Below are 20762 nucleotides of genomic sequence, written 5' to 3'. Positions count from 1 at the left end.
TTCAATAAAAAAACCCATTTGTGTAGTTCGTGATGTACGTCTCTCACAGTCATTATCTAAATGTGTGCCGCTACACTAGTGTTTCCAAAACAGACAGCATTGGCAACAGTATGTGTGCTCATGTTGTGTTTATGTCCTAGGACTCCTAACACTCCTCACAACAGATATTAATTGGTATGCCTGTTTTCAATCCCAAATTCATATGTTATTACACATAGTCAGAAAATAGTTTGTGGTTTAATGTCATGTTTTGTAAAAGAGCTATTTTCATGGCAGTTTTCACAAATAAGAAAAGAAAAAAGCTAAATGAATAAGATTGTTAATGTTTCTCAAAAGTAATAGCACTGGATTCACCATTAACGAAACTAGTTACCTGTGTTTCAATTAAGGATGTTACAAAAAACGTTGTATATAACTTGGTGTGTAAAATATGTGCCATATATGTATTGCACAGAAACCTGGCTGACCCTGGCCAGGTATCAATAGTGTAGTCTAAGACAGACATCCCTAATAAAGTAAAGAACCACATATGATATTGTAAACTTTTTCCAACACAGACACCGTCACCGAAGAAGCTTTAGGTTGTGCGATTTTATTAAGTGCCACATGAAATGTGAACATAATGGTGTATCTCTGAGTACTGCTGTAACTGGACAAGTGTAGTTTCATCATCAACTCTTTTCACACTAAATGTCCTGTGCATACATTATGCATTTTTTAAATGGTCTATATTATACAACACAGTTCAATCACAAAAACATCAAAAATATTTGTATATTTTGCATTAATCTATAGTCCCTCATAAGCAACAAAGCAAAAAACAAGTCAGCAAATATGTATTTTTTCATTATTTCTAATAATAAATTCTTCTTACAAAAGAAAAATAGAAAAACTCGAGGGCTTTTGGCCTGACACTAGCACAAAATTCACAAACTTCTTTGCATCTGTAACAACTTGGATCCCACTTCCATTCCCTCTCTCGCACACACACACACAGTCACACTGCATGCATCCATACACACACACAAACACACTAAGCACTGTCTGTTTACAGTACATTTTTAAATGGCATGCAGCGCAGGTGTAGGTGAGATTTTGGTCCCTTTGCGTCAGCAGGAGATTCAGATCCAGATCCTCGGAGAGCCAGTCCTGGTGAGTTTGTGTAGTGTTGGCATAATGTGAATCTGGCCAATGTGATGTGGCTTTAGTCCATGGCTGCTGAATAACGTAAAGTGTGTGCCTTTAATAAACTATATTGTTGTACTGTTATTTGGTTACTATATTTTATCAATGCTTTGCTGCAAGCCCAATTTTTCCCAGTGGGACCATAAAGAGCTGAAGTGAGGCCATTTGGAAAATAAAGCCCCCATTCTCATACGATTATAAGAAAGGCAAGAAAGTGAATCATAATATTGCAAAGTATGGTTAAATGTGATCAGAAAAAAGAGCATCCTCTGCCATTTAGTTGGCTACTGTCCACTTCATGCCCCATCCCAAGGTCTATAACTGAGTCAGGTGGTGTGGAGCTTCAGGCAGACGAGCAGCACTCTACGTCCGGAGTGGGGCGGGAGTGGAGAGGCTGACTCATTGGCGAGGGGAGACGGTGGCCGGAGGGGAAGTGCCTGGGCCTTGGTACCTCTCTTTGGCGTGCTTCTCACAGTACATCACATCTCCGACGCAAAAGTGACCTCTCATCTTGAGGTTAAGGCCGCAATCTGTGCATGTGTAGCACTCTGCGTGGCGGAAGCGGTCGTCTGAGATGCGCACGGCCAGTGTGCTGTGGACAAATAAAAGCAGTCAGTCAGACACCAGGCAAACACACGCTGCACTGTCTGACAACAGGGTGAAATGATTTGCCTCATTTCCAATGCAAATCAAGTGTTGAAGCACAGACTTCTCATTTTAATTTGAATACTTGTGAATAAATGACGACAGAGCTAAAGATCTAAGCATGTTGATGTCACACTGGGACTTATTCTCTTGTTTTCCTAAATTCAAATAGCTTTAATTAATTTCAATTGTGGTTTTAAAGGGCATGTTCACATGTTTGGAGATGCTTCTGAAAACATCTTTAGAATGAAATAAAACTGCATTATGGGTATTTTTTATTGTAGTTGCAGATTACTACCAACTGAAACCCCTCACTCATGCCTCCCTTTGTAGTGGTATCTTTTAGGACTTTTTCCTTGCTCAGGCTGAACTAATCATAAAATTACTTTAAGACCAATGAAATGCAGCCGGCGCTACCGCAGTTAACTCTGGGAAAGGGAGAACAACAGTATTAGGTCGGTCCAGGTTCTGAGCCACTAAAGAAACACTGCGGTACTTTCTCCTTATGTAGATATAAAAGGCTCACTTTCCAAGAAAATGTTATAAGTTCCAGGTGATAAAACCCATATAAACATAGCTGTGAACTTAATATTCTCTTTCTGCTAATACACCCGTAAACACTACACTGGCCCTTTAAGACTTTTTCATTATCTTCAGTAATTAGATGCTGCAGTCCTAATAACTGGTTGTGATACATTCCAAAAATGAAAGATAAAACCACAGGCAGTTCATATCAAACCCTTCATGTGGAACAACTATTACTTTAGGGCAAATGATCTTCCTATCGACTCACACGCATCACCATGTGAGTCCAGGGAACGTGTAATTGCAGGTGACTTACAGAATGCTGGTACCGCACTTCTCACAGGTGTGGGTTTTTTTGACGCCTCCCACTGATGTGTTTGATTTGGGAATGTTGGGCGAAAGTCCTGGGAACCGCACCGCTGCCTCTGTATATCAACACACACACACAAACAGAGCTGTTCAAAAGGGATGTTGTGACAGGCCTGCATCTCTGTTCATCACATTAACAATCGGTTTGCCTTCGCTGCCCTCTGTCAGTGGAGCTTGTTTGTTTTTCCCCACCCTCCATCACTGGCTCATCAGCCCTGAGACACGCTTCATGAAATTGGGTTTCCACACATTGGTCATTATCATGTCATGAGAGAATGTTATTGCTCTCTGGATTTATTTCCACTCGCCATTTATCAAAGCAGAGAAGGCAAAGGAGGACAGATGCACTCAATGTGCTGTTCAAAATGTGAATTACACACAGGTGATGGCCATATGTCGAGGTTACGTCGCTCCTCTGCACGATATTAAAAATGAAGAGTTCTCAGCTAAACAACTGGAGGAGATCAAATAAATTATCTAGCATCGACAAAATAGGTGAAACCTCAAAACACCCTATGCAGAGAGATGTTTGTGGTTAACCATCAGTCCAAATCTAAACAAAAATGATGCATAGGGGAGAAAAAACGTGATTGCAAACACATTCTCATTCAGCTTGTTTATTATTTTGAGTGAGAGTAGTGACGGCGTGACCTTTATCAAGCATTGTATGTACAGCTGCCTGATAATGTCAGATTATTTGTATTCAAAGTCGAGTATGTGTGAACACTATTTAGAATTGCATGCTAAATAGACAGCCGTTCTTTTTCCACTTGAGCCGAATGATTTGAAATGCATATTGCTTCTAACCTTTCTCGTCAGCCTCCAGGACCTCCTGCAGCATTTTGAAGGTGTTGGACTGCCGGGGCGCCACGCGGGACTCCTTATTCTCTTGGATCATCTTGTACACCTCCGAGTCCCTGTCGAACCTCTGCATGGCGAAGTCAGAGCTCGAACTGCTGTAGATGGAAGAGTAAAGATATATCACAGGCTATCGCTTTCACTGAAATCATACTTCAAGCTCTAGGTGATGTGTTCAGCGGAAAATGTACATTCATGAAAGACTCATGAGTCCGGTTTAACTTAAACCAGAGGAAATGAAGGAAGGGGCAGCAGCTGGCTTTGAGACCTCGACCTCTGAGTATTAAGTCTAGATTGCACAGCACAGGCAGGAGGCCAAGCAGGGACCAATCACACATCTTCTCTCAACAGGACTCCAACATATCCCCTTACCAGAGGCACTGTTCAGACTCTTTACATTTTCATCACGGTTCTTGCCTCAAGGTTTAAAAAAAAGGACTTAAGAGGGATAATGGAAGCTTAAAGAGGCCTTATCATGGTTTTCCCTTTCCTCTTGTGTGTTATAAAGGTCTGTGTGCATGCAAAGGCTAAAGTTTGGACTCCTTTGTTTACTTCTGTAACATAGTAACATCACTATGTAACACTCGCGCTCCTATTGGCTAGCGCTCCAACACAATGTACATGATAGGCTGAGGGGCAGGACATCTCTAAGCGGTCTTTTCCAATACAATAGGAGTAGCTACATCTTTTTAGCAACCAAGGTTTGAGTACATATTTAGAAAGTCCAAAATGATACAAGATATCAGAGAGAGTAAAGAATATGAGCTTTGTAATCTCTAAAAACAGCCACAAAAAACAACCAAGAATGTCTTTAACCTTCGTGTAGTATAAGCTGTCAATTCTTTAAGAGATTTGCAACAGTGGCTCACTCTTACTTTACCCCTGGGGCTGTGCAGCTACTTCCATACCTGTGTGTTTAAATACCTATCTCCCCCTGACAGCTTATTAATAAGTCAAAAGAAACACAAAAGACACAAAGTATGTTGTGGTGTGTTTGTCTGCAGGCAGCTGGTGAGTGTTTACTGTCAGTAGGAACCGGTTGGCCGAGCCAGGTGTGGTTTGATGCCTTCCACCTGCAGCCAGCCTGTCAGCCATAGCCAATCAGCTCTACCTCTACTGAGTGTCCCGCCTGTAGTCACATACAACATCTGCCCAAATATTTACTCTCTAAGACTGACACCTGCGCTGTGAAGAATCTGCTCGGCCGAATCCTAAACCATGGAAACACTTTGTGACTTCCCTGATACGTGCATACCTTTAAGCATCGCTGCACCACGGTTAGGGTATTAGTGGTAAGGGATGGTATTTGTTGAACAAGGACAAAATCAAGTGTTTGGACAGTGATATATTAGCAACAAATAAGTTGTGTTTGCTCGGTAGGCCTCCTAATGCACACTGGATGTGATATAAAACAATGACTATGAGGTTAAAAGGCAGAGTTAAAGATTCAGTTTAAGCAAAAAGGGGTAAAGGAATAGTATTTTTCCTTTACATATTTTCCAAATTGACTCGAATGGTAAGTTGTTTCACAGATGTGTCACATAAATGGTGTCAAAGCCTTTATAGTGTATGGTATTTATGAGCTGCACACAGCAAATGTGCTCTGCCAGGTTGGTACTGCAGAAACATTCACTTCTTGCTCGTTTCAGGCTTTTTCCTCCCGTCTGTCAAACACATGCTGGATGAAGATCATGTGGCAGACTTGAATGGTCAAGAGCATTTAACAGTTTGGCAAGAGATAAAAAAACTAAACTTAAAGATTGCTGTTGTCGGAGAATCTCTTCTAAAATATTGAAATCTCTTAGTTTTCTTAAGTATACCAAGCGTGTTGTGATGAATCAAATCCCCTTCCTTTATGCAGCATGGAGAGAAGACCCACACCGCTCTGTGCAGGACTTTCAGAGTGTCTTGGTTTATATATTAGCATTTAAACAAGGATGACCCCGTGATAAGGATGGTTCAATTAGTTATTCATTAACCCCTCCTCAGTCGAGTTACCTTTTACTGTTACCTCTCGGTTTACTGTCAATAGTCTGGTTTGTTTTATCTCCAAATGTGCAAAAGAAGACAAATAAAAACTAAAAAGGGTGTCATTCAAATTACGTATCAACCTCTTGTACATGTAACATGCCTCAGTGTGTTTTACACGTGAAACAACTCGTCGACATGGGTTTAAAAGCTTGACGCAGTGCTGTGTGTTTACATTGTTCCTGTCTGTATTTCAGCGTTAGGCTTCCTCCTAAATGAATATGGCTGAAATGGGAGATGGAAAACAGACAAGACAACAAATATGTGACAGAGGCTCTCAGACCCTTTCCCTCTGAATCACTGAACATGGTTCAAATTGAAAACAGACCTCTAAAGCAGACTCTCCAAGTTCTCCGCATGCTCAGCTCCACCCTCTGAAATCCATTTCCATTTTCGCCTCACTCACCATCTCTCTTTTGAAATTGCATTCACTAAACAAATGGAAAGCCGAGGTCAAACGGCAGGAAAACAAATAACAGAAGTGAGGGAGGGGAGTGGGGGGGGGGCAGCATGCATCTGAGAAACCAGTCGAGTGCACAGATTTTAAGAGGAAGCAGCTAGAGTTCACAAAGTTTCAGACAACTTCATTGGAGTTTGTCATCTGAGAGTTGCCCTTTTAAGTGTTCTCCCATTTACACAATGTCTGCATCTAATATGAATGTGCTGCTGGGTTCAATAGCCAGACTTGGCTCAATGCAATGATAAGGATCTAGTCATAGCACATGAGCGTAGCCAAAACATATCAAAGCTAACAACTACAGTCAAATTCCAACCACATTTCTCAGACCAAATTACATGCTGTGAAAAACCAAAGCCGGTAAAGAAATCCAAATGACCAAACTCAAAATGACAAGACTCACCTCAAACAGAAAGAAAGGGAACAAAGAAAGGGAGCTCAACTGTCCAGGAACTGTCCCTGTACGTCTAACACTGGCAACATACAAGGGAAACAACAATATAAGATGCCGAACACACACACCTCTATCTAAACCAGAGCAGAAAAACAAGAGTCTGACTGAAAGGTGTGCCTCTGAGCTGACACTCATTGGACATGCGACATGAAGGGGTGGGAAGCTGGGTGTTACTGAGGCTGTGATTGGCTGGGGAGGAAAAGGGAGAGGCTTGCTGTGCAAGCTGGGGGCTTCAGACTGGGGGCCAATCAGGGGCAGAAGTAAAATTTGACTTTTTTGGGAATATGGATGTTTGGATATGCAGTTGCTGACACGTCATATCACTGGTGGTGGTTACCAAGGCGGGAACAGGGGCCAAAGTCAACCATCCCTCACTGTAAAAACACAGAAACCAGGCTCTCCAGCACGGAGTGGACACAGGAGATTTTCATTTCTGCTGAGACTACAAACATTGGTAGGTGCATCCCCAAAAAATGTTCTGTGGGCAGCACCTGCACGCTATGAACTGAGTCACATTACAGCTTCATCACCTCATCAGAGGGGGCGAAGCAGGAAAAGCCAACTGCAGTGCAGATGGTGAACACAATAGAGTCCCAGAGGCTGAAAGTTCATGTGTAATAGACGACTCCGAGTGCAGCTGCAAACAGCTCCAAGCACCAACAGTCAGCTGCTACACAGCACTGAACACACAGGCTGACTGACAGTTGTACTCTAAATGAATGCTGTTGTTTTAAAGACCTTTCAGTCCATCTGTACTTTCAACCGTCTCTCCATACAGACTTAAAATGAGACGATTATGTTTACTTTAATTAAATATATGAAGGAATGTTTGAAGCAGAGGTCTGCTTCCAGATGAAGTCCAATTATAATATTGTGATATCCTTACCACTGATATGACCTTGTGAAGTTCAACACACTATACACAATATACTTGTATTTGTCTCATGGAGACCATTTCATGATTAAACAGTGTCAGATTTACTTATTTAACCTGATGGTAGATGAAAGTGTACCATAGAGTCATTAGATGAGAGTACACATCCATTAAACAAGTGCAATAAATACAGCCTCAAACCTAACCATAGGTAACAACAAGATATGTTTGGCAGAATCAGTTATTACTGGTAGACCGAAGTTATACTTAATATTTTTCTTTCATCTTTGAAAGCGCCTATCAGCCTTTCTGGACCGGATAATGTTATTTCTTGGGCTTGAACCTGTGAGTGTAACCTCTTCTGGCCTGCAGATGGCGCTGAATGCTTACCTGTGAATAATACACTCTCATAAGATCAGACACCATCCTTCAGCTGTTCAGGCTGTGCTTTACACTTTAATCTCTGTAGAGGAACTTGTTTGAGGGACTAAAATTGATTCACGTGTAAAGGCTTTTCTGCACGTTGTGTTTCTTGTGTACGAACATCTGGTTGTTCATATTCTAGCACATAAATAAAGTAAAGTGTACAAGTAGTGGGTTTCCCACTTTTGAAACAGAGGCAGTGCAATCATCAATTTATGTGCAATAGCTAATATATTTCTGGTTGCATTTGCAAGATTATATCATATTTCAAAGGATGTTTTTTCATGTGCAATGCAAGTGGACATTTACCTGCGACGAGGGGACATGGGAACGTCCCGGTCGATGGGGCTGTGGGGGGAGTAGCGCCCTGGTGGGGTCGGGGTTCTGCTGGACACCGAGTTATTCCTGTAGTCTGAAGGGGAGAATTCCTGTAGAGGAAGAGGAAAATGACAATATAAGCAAGAGAGAGTGAGTAAGCAGGAAAGTGCAACTTCCTGCAGCGGCTGAAACCAAGTGTGCAGATTAGAGTTTAGAAATCTATTGAGACAGTGTACAAGAGGATAGACCATGATGCAATGTCACAGTAAAAGAGAAACAAGAAGAGCTATGTTCAGAGCAGAGGCAGGAAAACACCAGCAGTATTTCAGGATTACTGCTCCTCTACGAAGCACATTGGCCCTTAACACATAACATCATTGGTTCAGGATGCTCTAAATCTGAGGAGACTGCACTGTAGGAAAAGTTGGAATAAAACAAATGTGTGTTTCAGTAGGATATAATAATTCAAGATTAGAATAGGAGAGATTTATCAGTATCTTGAATAAGCTCGAGATGGAAGAACCCCACAGATGCTGGCTTTTGCTTCATAATCTCCACCCGTTTGACTGAAACCTGAGAAGTTTTTGTGCAGAATACACAATGCACTTTGTCATTGTTTATTTGTATTTAGTCCTGTGCTCTCCATGTCTCTATTGCATGAATCACACGCCCAGCATTCCTGCACTGTGGGCTGATCCGTCTCAACAATTACAGGAACATTTTTTATCTTGATTACCATTTACAGTATATCAGAGCTGTACTTCAGACCCTCAGCTGATAGCTGATGATTTGCGTGGCAACAGATGTTTGGCACTAAATCCAGTGTTGGTCTGATCGGAAAGACAGGCCTGCATGTACTTCAATATCTTCCAGATGGCGGGCAAATCTCACAATTATTCATGGTAGATATAAACATTTTGTGTTCATCGTCATGAAATGAGAGAAGATGTTCCACGCCGATTGAACCTCAGTCAAGCAAATTGAAAAATTGCCATAGTGTAATTCAGGAAGTTAACTGGGAGCTTAGTCTCGGTAAAGTATATAATGTTTGATTTAGGACAGAAGAGGGCGCCACATACCTACTGTACACAAGAAGCTCATAACCTGAGGTCTCAGTAGACTTGCTAACGACATTTTTTACTGTGGCTGTTCTGAGCAGAAAGCAAAGGCACGATACAGAGTTACAACATTGCAGGCAAAGGTTGATTTATCCAAGTTTAATTATGTCAGGGGTGCACTTCCAGTGAAAGTGACCTCAGGCACATGTTCACACTAAACACTGAGCACACCTGGACTAAGTCTGCACAGCACATAACTCAACCCAGACACTTTTACTGTCAGGAATTCCAACAAACTAATTGTTTTCGACCACAACACTGTCTGGCATCTAACCATGTCCACCTGCATTGCTTACAGCTTACTGGTCACGAAAAGCATATGCATGCAATGCTGCAATATTTAAACAAACATCTCTAGGTTTCAAGAAAAGGGAAGTCCCAGAACACTTTCACAACTCCCAATTTGCCTGGAAACAAAGCTATTACTTTAGGTTATGCATGTGCACAGTCCAGGAAAATGTTTGACTGTGAATCAAAAAGCCCACAGACAACTCCAGAGTGCAGCCTTTACAATAAAGCTCACTGAGTTTTTCTCCCTCAACCGTGACCAGCTGGCATCAGGGTTGCACAAGCTCCATCCAAGAGGGAAATAATGTCTCCACCCGGGTCTTTGAACCGTGCACGTCTGGGAGTCAAGTTGGAGCTGATGCTGGAGCTCCATGCTGACACAGTGGCACTGATGGAGTCAAAGATTTGTGTGACCAATGCCAGCACCCGCTTCCAATTCAGAAAGTCTTTGAACAATGTCTCTGTTCTCAATTGAGGCCAATTTTCCTCTTCTTTTTCCTTAGTGAGTGGGTAGATTAGTGGTGCATGCCAGAAAGCCTTTACCAGAAATGATCATTGGAACGTCTCTGCCATTCCTCCAAGGATAAAACCCCAGAAAAAAATAACTGCAGGCTCATAAGATCACATCTTCCATATCATCAGAAGAGAAGAGACATCCATGTCCTCCCCTGCTGTGAACCAATCTCAAGTGCATATACCTGAAAGATGTACATGCTTTGGGGATTCTTTCAGGAAGACCCAGTGAAGCCACAGTATGGGCATATGAATCCACACTAATGCAAACCAAGCCTTTTGTTACACAAGCGTCTGGCCACAGAATGAAGATCTTCATGCTCTCTGCAGAAGACTTGCAGATAGTATCCCAACTCTAATCTATGGGACTCAAGAGGAATGCAATGAAGTAAAGAAAAACAAAGGGAAGAGGGGGGAGAAAAAACAAGCGTGACACTGAGTATGCAGCTGTGATTGAGTTTGACCTTAGAAAGTTCTCTGAAAAAGTTGTCTGCACCACAAGAGGAGCTCCCCCATAACCATCATCAACACTACAGTCTGATGCCAGCCTTTTATAGCAGTAACCATGGCATGTCTGGCAATGCCCTTAAACTGGGCTGCCCAAACATCTTTTTTGTTCTTTAAGCATCCCTGTTCCATTGTGAGCCATCACACCATTACACATGGCTGATCTCAGAGCATTTGGTTAACTGCACCATGGCAGTGCCAACAGTGCCCAGAGAAACTCAGGGAGGGGCACACAGGCGAGTTGAGTAAAGCCTTTTATTTTGTCTTGAATGTTTCTCTAGATGGGAAAGACCACTGGAGAAAGTCCTCAGCCAATTCTTCCTGTGGCTGGCGAGAAGAGGAAGCTCTGATTAAAGCTGCAGTGAGCTGTAATCAGGAGCTCCAGTCGACATACCCGGGATCATTACGGCAAGTCACTGGTATGCTGTGCTGGTTTTCAGCTGCATATACAATAACATTTCCAACTAAATGTCTGCCACTTTAGGTTTCTACTTGTCTGAGTTGATGAATGAGATCATTCAAACACTCAAACCTCACTTTTTAAAAAGGGTCAGAAATTTAAATCGGCTTCTTATTATGAGTGATTGAGTCCTCTGCAAACACACTATGTTCCGCCAAAGTTTGGAATATTTCACAAGAGACTACTGTGTTTGTTTTTGTCTGTGCTCTAATCACTATGGATGGGGTTCATTTGGAAATCGCTAAACCCAGTCTGAACAATCCAAGACCAATTTTTCCTTTACAGTCAGTTCAATTCTAAAATCACCCTGTTTGATAAACACTCCCCGCCTCTTTATTAGCCACCTTTTAACAATTTAAATCTTATGTAACATTGGAAACTCTAATCCCAATGCCAAGCTTGATTTACCAATTGGCAAAATACACACACAATCCTGAAAGCTGTAAATATAAGTTGCTAAACTAGAAAATCAGAGTTCATTACTATGCAGTAAAAAGGCCACAGGCAATTAGTTCATCAGCCACCCACAATTTATTGTTCTACATCCCCCACCGAAGTCCCATTAACCCAATCAAAGGTTTTTTTTTCCTGCAGGGTGATTAAAAGGTGTAGGACCGCCATCCCCTCACGTGCATGCATCCTCTCAAAGGCAAGGGTGGATGCATGTGGTGCTGTTGATGTGGGGATTTTCTGTGGTGGATCAGGACAGATGAGCTGCTGTGGTTGGACCAAAATAGGAGTTAAGTTGCAGCCTAACTTCTTTATTAGCTCTTGTATTTGTCTTCTTGTATTAAGAGTTGTCGTGTTTTCAAATGCACCACTTTAACTTTTAAAAGTATTGTTTTGTTTTTCAGGTTTTTTCCTGAGCCAAAGACCCTTAATGAAGGTTTCTCTTGTTTTCTCCTATAGGTAATGTGGTTCAAAGAGTAAAGAAATGCAGCGTTTTAAAACTAAACACACATTTTTTATATCTTTATACATTTGCTTGTTTATCTATGTATCCACAAGCGTAGATATACATGACGCTTACAGCCTTTTACTCTCACACTGAAATTTCAAAGGGAATAACCATACAGTACTTAAGGATATTTCTAGTGTAGCTCTGTTTATTGTTGAGCATATCAGTGCTTGGTAGACGGATATTTATAGAGCTTCATGTTTTGTGTTAAGAGTTTTGAGAAAACAAGCCAAAAATTGAGAAAAGTGTATTTAAACAACTCTGAAAAATAGTACTGTTGAAATATTTCTGCAGGATTTGACCCTCTGTAGCAGCAAGACATCTGCAGCAAAGATGGCAGACTGGCTGTGGGAGTTTGTGCTGAAGCATGCACTTTATTTGCATTAATTCATCCATTCATTTTCTATGAACGCTTTATCCCAAGGGGGTCGAGACATACCCCAGCGTGCATTTAGGGAAACAAGGAACATTTGTGCATCAGCAACATGTGGCATAAACCAAATATTGCAAAATTTCGACACGGAGGAATTCAACCGTGTGCATTCCCTGTTCCAACTGTTTAGTTATTTAGGACTCAGACAGGTGCATAGCAGGCTGCATTTCTCAAGCCAGAAAAAAAAGGCATTCTCAGACAACATCATTTGTGCAAATTTCGGTTTTATAAAGCTCTACAAATAAGTGATTTATTTATTTATGGCTATCAGAGAAACCAGCTTTAAAAAATACTTTTCATTATCCGCGCTCAAATGTCATCTGCTGCTCTGAAAAGCATTTCGGGATGAATGAGCCCAAATGTCATGATCTTATTTAAGTGAATGAATGACAGAGTGTGACTGGCTTATGGTCTGGAAAAGGCTTCAGTATGGGAGGGGTAAATGGCGGCTTAACTGTCATGATAATCTCTAAAACAAGAACAAGCCTCTGTGATTGGCCACTTAGAGACACAAACAAACAGGAAATGGTGAACTGAAGTGACGGCAGCTGTTTCAGATCAAGGCCCATGGGAGACATTGGGGACAGTTCTAGCAGAGGAGCCTTCAGTCTGGCTCCAAACAAGCCACTCTGCATCATCATCATTACCACCCTGCAGCTTCAATTACAGGGCAAGGGCCAGCAGCGCACAAGGCCGATGCCTAGGGGAGCTTTTATTTTGGGAAGCCCGATGCCGCTGTAAGAAAGTGCTCCAACTGCTCATTCAGTGTCTCCACCACAGACATGGCTGCTGCACTACAATGAGGCGGGGGACACCAGACATTGTGGGCTGGGAAATAATCAGAGCTGTGTACAGCGTTTCCTATCCAGCAGCGTGCATTGGTGGAGGTCCTGCGCAAAGACCCGGGGCTGATGGTAACCTACTCGTTACCCACTGTCACTGATGGACCCTGCCTTGTAATTATGTCTGAGCCATGGTGCATCACTGTGTCCACATACTGTAACAAATAAAACATGATTGTTTATATAAAAAAAATCATGTCATTAACATTCTTCAGCTGCTGCTGCTTTATGGAAGTTCTCAGACTAAATAACGATGCGACACACCAAAGGGCTGATGGGTGCGGACCCACTACCGCTCCTATAGAGGTTTCTATTCTATGCAATTTCAATCCCAGATTTCTGCGGCAATAGACAAGTGTTTTGCTTCAACCTATGATGATGAAGTAAATGTTTACTACGCAATGTAATGGCTTTGGAGTAAGGATGCCATTAGTGTTTATATAGTTTTCCCATAAGCCTTGCTTTCAACATGCAATTCTGTTTGCCAGCGGGTGTGATCTCCTAAGAAATTGTAGGCTCAGTTTACGGCACAAAGCCAGGGAAACGAAATGTATTTTGTGCCGTGTGGTGTTGCCAACTATTCTCTAATTAAAGAAGCTAGCATTCGCTCACTAAAAGTTGCCAGATGATGTCATACACTCATTGCATATTGGCAACTTCATCGCGCATTCGTTTGCAACGGTGGTTATGTTGGTCGCAATGGAAGAGAGAGAGTTCCTGAACACAGATTCAAAGGAAAGGAATAGATCCTGTGCTGTTGGAAGAAGAGTCGAGGACTGTGATCACTCAGCAGCACAGAGTGGTGCAGAGATGATGTTTTTTGTATGCCGACCAAGAAAAAAGCATGGATTTCATGTCGCGGTGAGGAAGTTTGGTAGATTTTTGCACACTAGTTAGCATCCGCCATTTAAAAAGAAAAAAAAAATCACACATGGAAACTTTGGACATTCACGAGTGGGGTAATTCGGATGTATTTTATGTCGTAGTACAAGAAGTGTTCCAGGGAACAGGAAGTGGTAGAATGCCAAGTAATTTCTGGGTTTGTAGAACTCATCGCTGAACCACTCTATTGGGAATGAGCAAAATACATGCCTTGCTTTCCGTGATGGTCTGAATAAATCACTTCATTTGTTGCTGGTATTAGGCTCTGATTAGAACAGAAAGTGATCTGCTTGTGTTTGCAATAACATTTGAGAGGAGGTCTGTTGCCACTTTAATATAAATAAGCCGTAAAGATGATCTCATTTTCTAACCTAAGGGTATGCTTAGTTTGGGAGGGGATGTAATATACTATACAGTACCCATTCCATTCTGCAGTATGTGAAGTAAAGTTTAGAAGTGAAGCTCAATCTTCTCAATCCTATATAATGCTTTCTACATATAAATCCTTGGTCCTGGCTTACACTCAGCAGCATTCAATAACATGGAAAAAAATATGACAGATCTATGCGATACCTCCCCTTCTCTCTAGTCTTCAACCCTGGCCACACACCATCTTACTGCTCCAGATATAAACCATATGTACAAGATTAGAGGCCCAAATGAGCAGCAGAGAGAAGAAGACAACAGGATGACTGAGTTTACAGAGATTCTCTCTGAGGACTTCAGCAACTGTCAGCTAAAACAGAGCTGCAATTTACGTTCTGACAGAGACATTTTCCAAATCAGTATTTGTGAGGAATGGCAGATTGACAAGTTAACAGTGGGATGGACAACGAAATAATTAGCAAATTAGATATCAGATCAAAGTTTTGTTGGACTGCAGTGTCCATAATTCCTGAAGCTCAGCACATGATAAACTAGGATGAACTTTATCTTGTGGGAATTTAAATGGCGCAGTGAATACTTCGAGAAGCCAAAGCCGTCTCATGTGATCAGAGTGTAGGTGGTCCGGGGAGGGGGGGATGCATTACCCACACTGCCACCAAAAGTGAAAGACACAATGAGGAATGAATATGAGTCTGAGCGTTTATTTATCCACGAAGGGTGCTACAAGCAACACATTTTTCATCCCTATTAAATTCCCCGCAAAGCTCAGACTGAGGCAGCGTATCAAGCTCATTAGACATCTGGAGTTTATTATGGTTGGACTTTAATCGCTGGACTTTGTGATACTTTTAATTTATGGTTGCCAAGAAGCCTCTCTTTATACAAGTACTAAAAAAATGCCAGTAACATAGGAAGCTGAAACCAAGTGTGTGGATCAAAAATGTCCTCATGAGCTGGGAGGTCGAGAGATGAGGCCACTTAAAGAGCTCATCAGTGAAAATCCCCCCGTAACGGTAAAGCTCTAATGAGCCTGACAGCATCACAACTGCAGCAACCACACAGCAAACATTTGGCATGTCCCACTGTGGTTCCAGAGGTACCGTAACTCTCCTGTATAACATACTACTATGACTTACATTGCAATACGGTATGATGGAGTGCAGGCTAATACCTATGTTTCTTTCGGAATTTCCATGCATGCTAATCAAAAATGTCAGCAAGACATGCATTTATGTTTTCAGTTCCATTTTAGCAGCTAAACAATTATGATTTATGACCAACAAATGCCTCAGTATTACCCTAAAATGTAGGTGCTGTCCTGTTTCAAACTCGGGGAATATATGCTGACATGTCTGTTTTTGCTGGCATGAACACACTATGGGGCAGTTATACACGTCGTTCCCTTGACAACCACTTTTGGAATGTTGACATACCGCTCAACCACCTTCGTAAACAGCTCCGACGAGTGAAAAGACCCATCTCTCCCCGCCAACGTTTCCCCATAAAACCCATAGGGCCAAGTGTCCCCATGAGTGAGTAAGGGGGCCTGGAAAGCATGAGGAATCAAAAGTGCCCCAGTTTGCTTTTCCACTCTGAGGGAAAGAAAAACAGGCGAGCTGATCAATCAGTGGGGATGAGGAGAGGCATGCTGCCCGCCCGACAGCCACAATGGACCCCAGGCTTAACGGCTACGAGTCCACGTGAAAAGGCCTCACACTGTCCGGTCACAGAGCTCACTGTGCAGGGAGGAAGAAGAAAACATCCCTGCACCGTGGCCCCGGCCAGTGCCGCTCCCCCGACACGGGCTTGGCTTAGCACCGCACCGGCCTGCCAAACCAAACAACAGTCCTACTCATGTCAGACCTGAAATATAGTACATCATTCCAAGCCATCAACGTCAAGGAAGAGGTATGCATGTCTTTGTTGAGAGCTTCAGGAGAAGCCACTCACAGGTGAGGTGCTTTTACATCTCCAAGTCTCCAGCCCTCATTATTTTAATAACAACAATCGTCAACCAACAGTGCGTGCAATATAACATTTGGACTCAATAAAAAACATAAACTTAGTTCTATTCCTGCATGCCAAGGCGCCATTTCTGCGCCAAAGCGATGACCACAGCTTTGCACTCCAGTCCACCACAACCTCCAGAATAGAGCAGGACAACCCGGCCGCTGGCATGCAGGAGAATAGTGGACATCGCATGGAGGATGTATGGATGGATACTTACTCTGCCCTCTCTGGATAAAAGGCTCAGTGACACATGTAACACTGCCAAGGCCACTGCACCCAATTTAGCATAAAGAGGAAAAGACTGGTCTGCCCGGGTGTCACCCAGCAGGATCTGGCCATCCTACACTAGGAGATATATTTATAAAGCAACCACCCTATACCAGCACAGGATCAGGAAGCCCACTAAGGCAGCCCTCAGGAACCTCAAAGTGCAGAAACTGAAAACCCAGACATGGAGCCCGGACCTAATGGCCCAGTGACGGGTCTTGTCTCATGAAAAGCAGTTTGGTTTTGGCCCGATTCACCGTAACAGAGATCCCGTTGTGGTCAGTTCTTGATGATATAAACAGATGCTCTGAATCATGACGGGTGCCGGCCATTTAAGATACAATCTCATGCTGGCGCTCAGGAATCTAGGATGCCCGTGGCCCTTTAGTCATGGTGTTGATCGGGTTGATATAAAAGTCCATGAACAAAGTCGAAAACATCATGGCATGACTAAAGAAAACTGCAGGTTACAAAGCTACGGCTAATAATGCGCATCAATGACACTTTGGGACCATAAAGGGAAATGGCTTAACCTTCATATTGCTTCAGAGGTTTCCAACACACACACACACACACACACACACACACACACACACACACACACACACACACACACACACACACACACACACACACACACACACACACACACACACACACACACACACACACACACACACACACACACACACACACACACACACACACACACACACACACACACACACACACACACACACACACACACACACACACACACACACACACACACACACACACACACACACACACACACACACACACACACACACACACACACACACACACACACACACACACACACACAGCAATGCATTTTAAAATAAACAGTTTTTCTTTGGATTTGTCTTTCCTCTTATAGGGGTCAGTGGTCACATTAAGCTGGTAAGTTGGGGGACAGAGGTCATGGTAGAATGGTAGGTTGGGTCTGCTACTTCACTTTAGCTGTATGAATGCTTCCTGCAACAAAGACTTGAACCTACATCTTGTGATTGCTTCTTTAACGTACTGCCCTTAAGTTTTCTTGATCGAAATGTACTGTACTTTTCCTTAAAGTTAGTGTTCATGTGGCCAAAATTGTATGTAATGGAACATTTTAAGGTCGATAAAGAGGGGAAATACTTTAACAGTGGTTTAATGAATCCAAAAGACACTACTAATGTGTGAAAATGCAATACATCTTAAATAAGTGCAATTAGGTTAAGTGCTTCTGTATTTGAAAGTTATTAAGTGCGTTAAACAGTTTTAAAACATGCAGATTATCAGACTTGTGTTCTGTATGGTCTTGCAGGCCGTTTGGACTTCATGGTGAGGCACCACAGAATTATGGGCTGATGCAGCATGTTATGATGCTTTAAGTACAGTTTGGGAATGTCAGCCGGCTCCCTGGTGTCCTCTCTACCCTGAGGCCTGTCTCTTCCACAACCCATCACACAACGACAGGCCTTGTGACGTGAGGGAAAAAGCAGCACCAGCCTTCCACAACCTCTGCCATCACAGCCACTATTGTATACATGCTTTTTCTCAGGATATCCAACACCCTGGAAACTGGGGGATCCCATTGCGCATCCCACTCTCCCCACTCAAGGCGCCAAAACAAGGGTGGAAAAGCCTTTTAGGAGCTTTTCATAGTGGCTGATCACCTGATACAGCAGCACTCTGCACCTCTTAGGCCGGACAGAGGCCCTTGTTGTGGAGGCTCCACATCTTAGCGCTAACTGGGCTGCTGTGTTCCTGCCAGGCGGAGCAGCATAATGCACAGTGTGCCCGTGGCAGGCCTCTTCCCAGCCATTTCCCCACAGAGCGCTCTGAAAGAACTCCACTCACTAATCACAGTGCTGCAGAGGAAGGCTCGTCACCACTTTAAAACCAGGGTAGACATCCCTTGGAGGAAGGGGTCAGCCAAAACCCAAAACGCTCATCCACTGGGCTGGATGATGGTAAACACTGAGGCTGTCAGGCATAGAGGGCAAAGCAAGCAACTCAAATCAGCTTGAAGAGCAGAAGACAAAGCAGCGATTAACCATTTCAAAGTGCTGTTTTCTTTAAACATGTAGCCTGATATTAATTCAAATAGCAGACAACCAAAACACATAGCTTGATATTATTTTAAGCATAACAAAAATATAGTAAGTAAAGCAAAAAAAGGTCAAGTTGATATTGGATTAGAGAGAGATAGGAGGAATGTAATGTCTCCCCAGAGGCAACGAGAGGATACGCATTCCAACATCAGAAAAAGAGCTGTATTAAAACATGTTGAGGATATTGGGAGAACTGGCAACTAAATATAAACCACAAACATGCAATGTCTTTCCGGATAGAACAAATGTGTTCCTATCGCCTCGCCGATGAAGCCCTGAGCCACAATACACATCCTAATGCGTTTTATACAGGAGTTTGCTCAACCATGGTTGGCTGGCCGCAGCCTCACTATGACTCCACAATACGTTTTATAATGTGGTTAGGGATTGATGCTGAAAAACATCAGCAGCTGTGTTCAACCAAGACTTACAATGCCTTCAGTGAGCAATAATACAATGATAAACTTAAAATGTAATGTCAGTAAACCTAATTGAGCATTAGTATTTGAACTATTCAGATCATAAGACCACAAAGCCAAAAGGAGAGGATAAGACAAGAGCCATTTCTTTTGATCTGCATTTGATTTAGAGGTTCAAAAGAGACAAAGTTATATTTGCTTAAAACGTCGAAACTGAAGCTGCAGAGGCCAAGATGTCCTGAATTTTAGACCCATTGGGATAAGCTGCAAATGCACAGAAATGAAACTCAGCTCTTTGGTTAAACCCTCTGCATGGTAAATGCTCATGTTTATTACACTAAATCCCCAAGTTTATAACATAAACTTCCTGTTAAATTTGAAGGCTTAAGCCCAATTGAAAATAACCCTGATGACATCATTATAAGACTTTGAGAAGCTCTATAAAATAGCCACAGAAAATAATAAACCACTGTTTTCACAGGCGGAGTAGTACTGCAGTATACTGCTCTAGTTCTCCTTTAAAAACACCAGAACTCATAATCTGGATTCGAAATGGTTCATTTATAATAATTCATTTTACGTCCATGGCACAGAAAAGCCACTTTCCCTTTTAAGTGTTAGGACTTGACACCAGGCAACTTCATCATCTCCAGTCCAGCCTACTGCCCTGCCTGAGGCTTCAGTCGTCCGAATTAACATCACATATCATACTCGTGTCAGTCGAATCTGCCCAAACAGCGAGCCAGTCAGAGAGCTGATTCATGTCTGCACACACAGACGTCCGGCACCCCCTCTCTGCCCTAAAACAACTCAGAAGGAGACAACATGCCGTGTGGCTTTGCAGTCACATAAACTTAGTTATTAGGAGAGACTGTCTTGCATTCCTAAAGACTATATTTATCTGGGACCAGATTTCATGAATGACAGAAGCATTTTATTAAGATAAAGAGTGGTTAAAAGTGTTTTGACAAAGTAATTGCTGCGTCCTCAAAAGCACCACTTGGACCCCAGTTAAATCACGGCAAGACTGGTTCATCTTTCTCGAGTGTGAAAGAGATTGAAAGCACTCTGATGCAAGCCACCGTTCTCAGAGGGTGGACACTGCTGAGTGACATGTGCATCTGAATCCTATTTACCATGTAAACACCACAAAGAATCCCAGAGAAACTTTAAAATGGACCTTCTCAGCTGGCGACCCCTTGGAAGAAACTCTCGAATGTTTTTAAGTTCAGACCTCTGCATATTTATCCAACTCTATGTACTGTCCTGTGTTATAAAAATGGCTGGAATTCCTTGTGTCGTTGCAAAAGGTCATGTATGTCTTTTTCCTGCTCTGTCATCTCACATGTTCTATCAGTGGGATCCAAGCTTGAGACTAAGCATGTAGGCATAACTGAAATAGCTCATGATGAACTTTCCCAC

At 42.5% G+C, this 20762-nt stretch overlaps 1 protein-coding gene across 2 annotated transcripts in view; it reads right to left on the bottom strand.

Moving 5' to 3' along the window:
- Positions 1-572: 572 nt before the first annotated feature.
- pdlim2 (PDZ and LIM domain 2 (mystique)) overlaps positions 573-20762 on the bottom strand; it is a 36683-nt gene continuing 16493 nt past the window's right edge. For both annotated transcript variants that reach the window (XM_063898198.1, XM_063898199.1), the window contains exons 7-10: positions 8128-8246; positions 3532-3680; positions 2672-2780; positions 573-1777 (exon numbers count right to left, since the gene is read on the bottom strand). In XM_063898198.1, the coding sequence (XP_063754268.1) occupies positions 1585-1777; positions 2672-2780; positions 3532-3680; positions 8128-8246 (570 nt within the window). In that variant the 3' untranslated portion in view covers positions 573-1584. The remainder of the gene's footprint in view (positions 1778-2671; positions 2781-3531; positions 3681-8127; positions 8247-20762) is intronic.

The sequence above is a fragment of the Eleginops maclovinus genome, chromosome 12 (genome assembly GCF_036324505.1).
Source record: "Eleginops maclovinus isolate JMC-PN-2008 ecotype Puerto Natales chromosome 12, JC_Emac_rtc_rv5, whole genome shotgun sequence".
NCBI classification, from domain to species: domain Eukaryota; kingdom Metazoa; phylum Chordata; class Actinopteri; order Perciformes; family Eleginopidae; genus Eleginops; species Eleginops maclovinus.
This window is presented reverse-complemented; position numbering and strand designations above follow the sequence as displayed.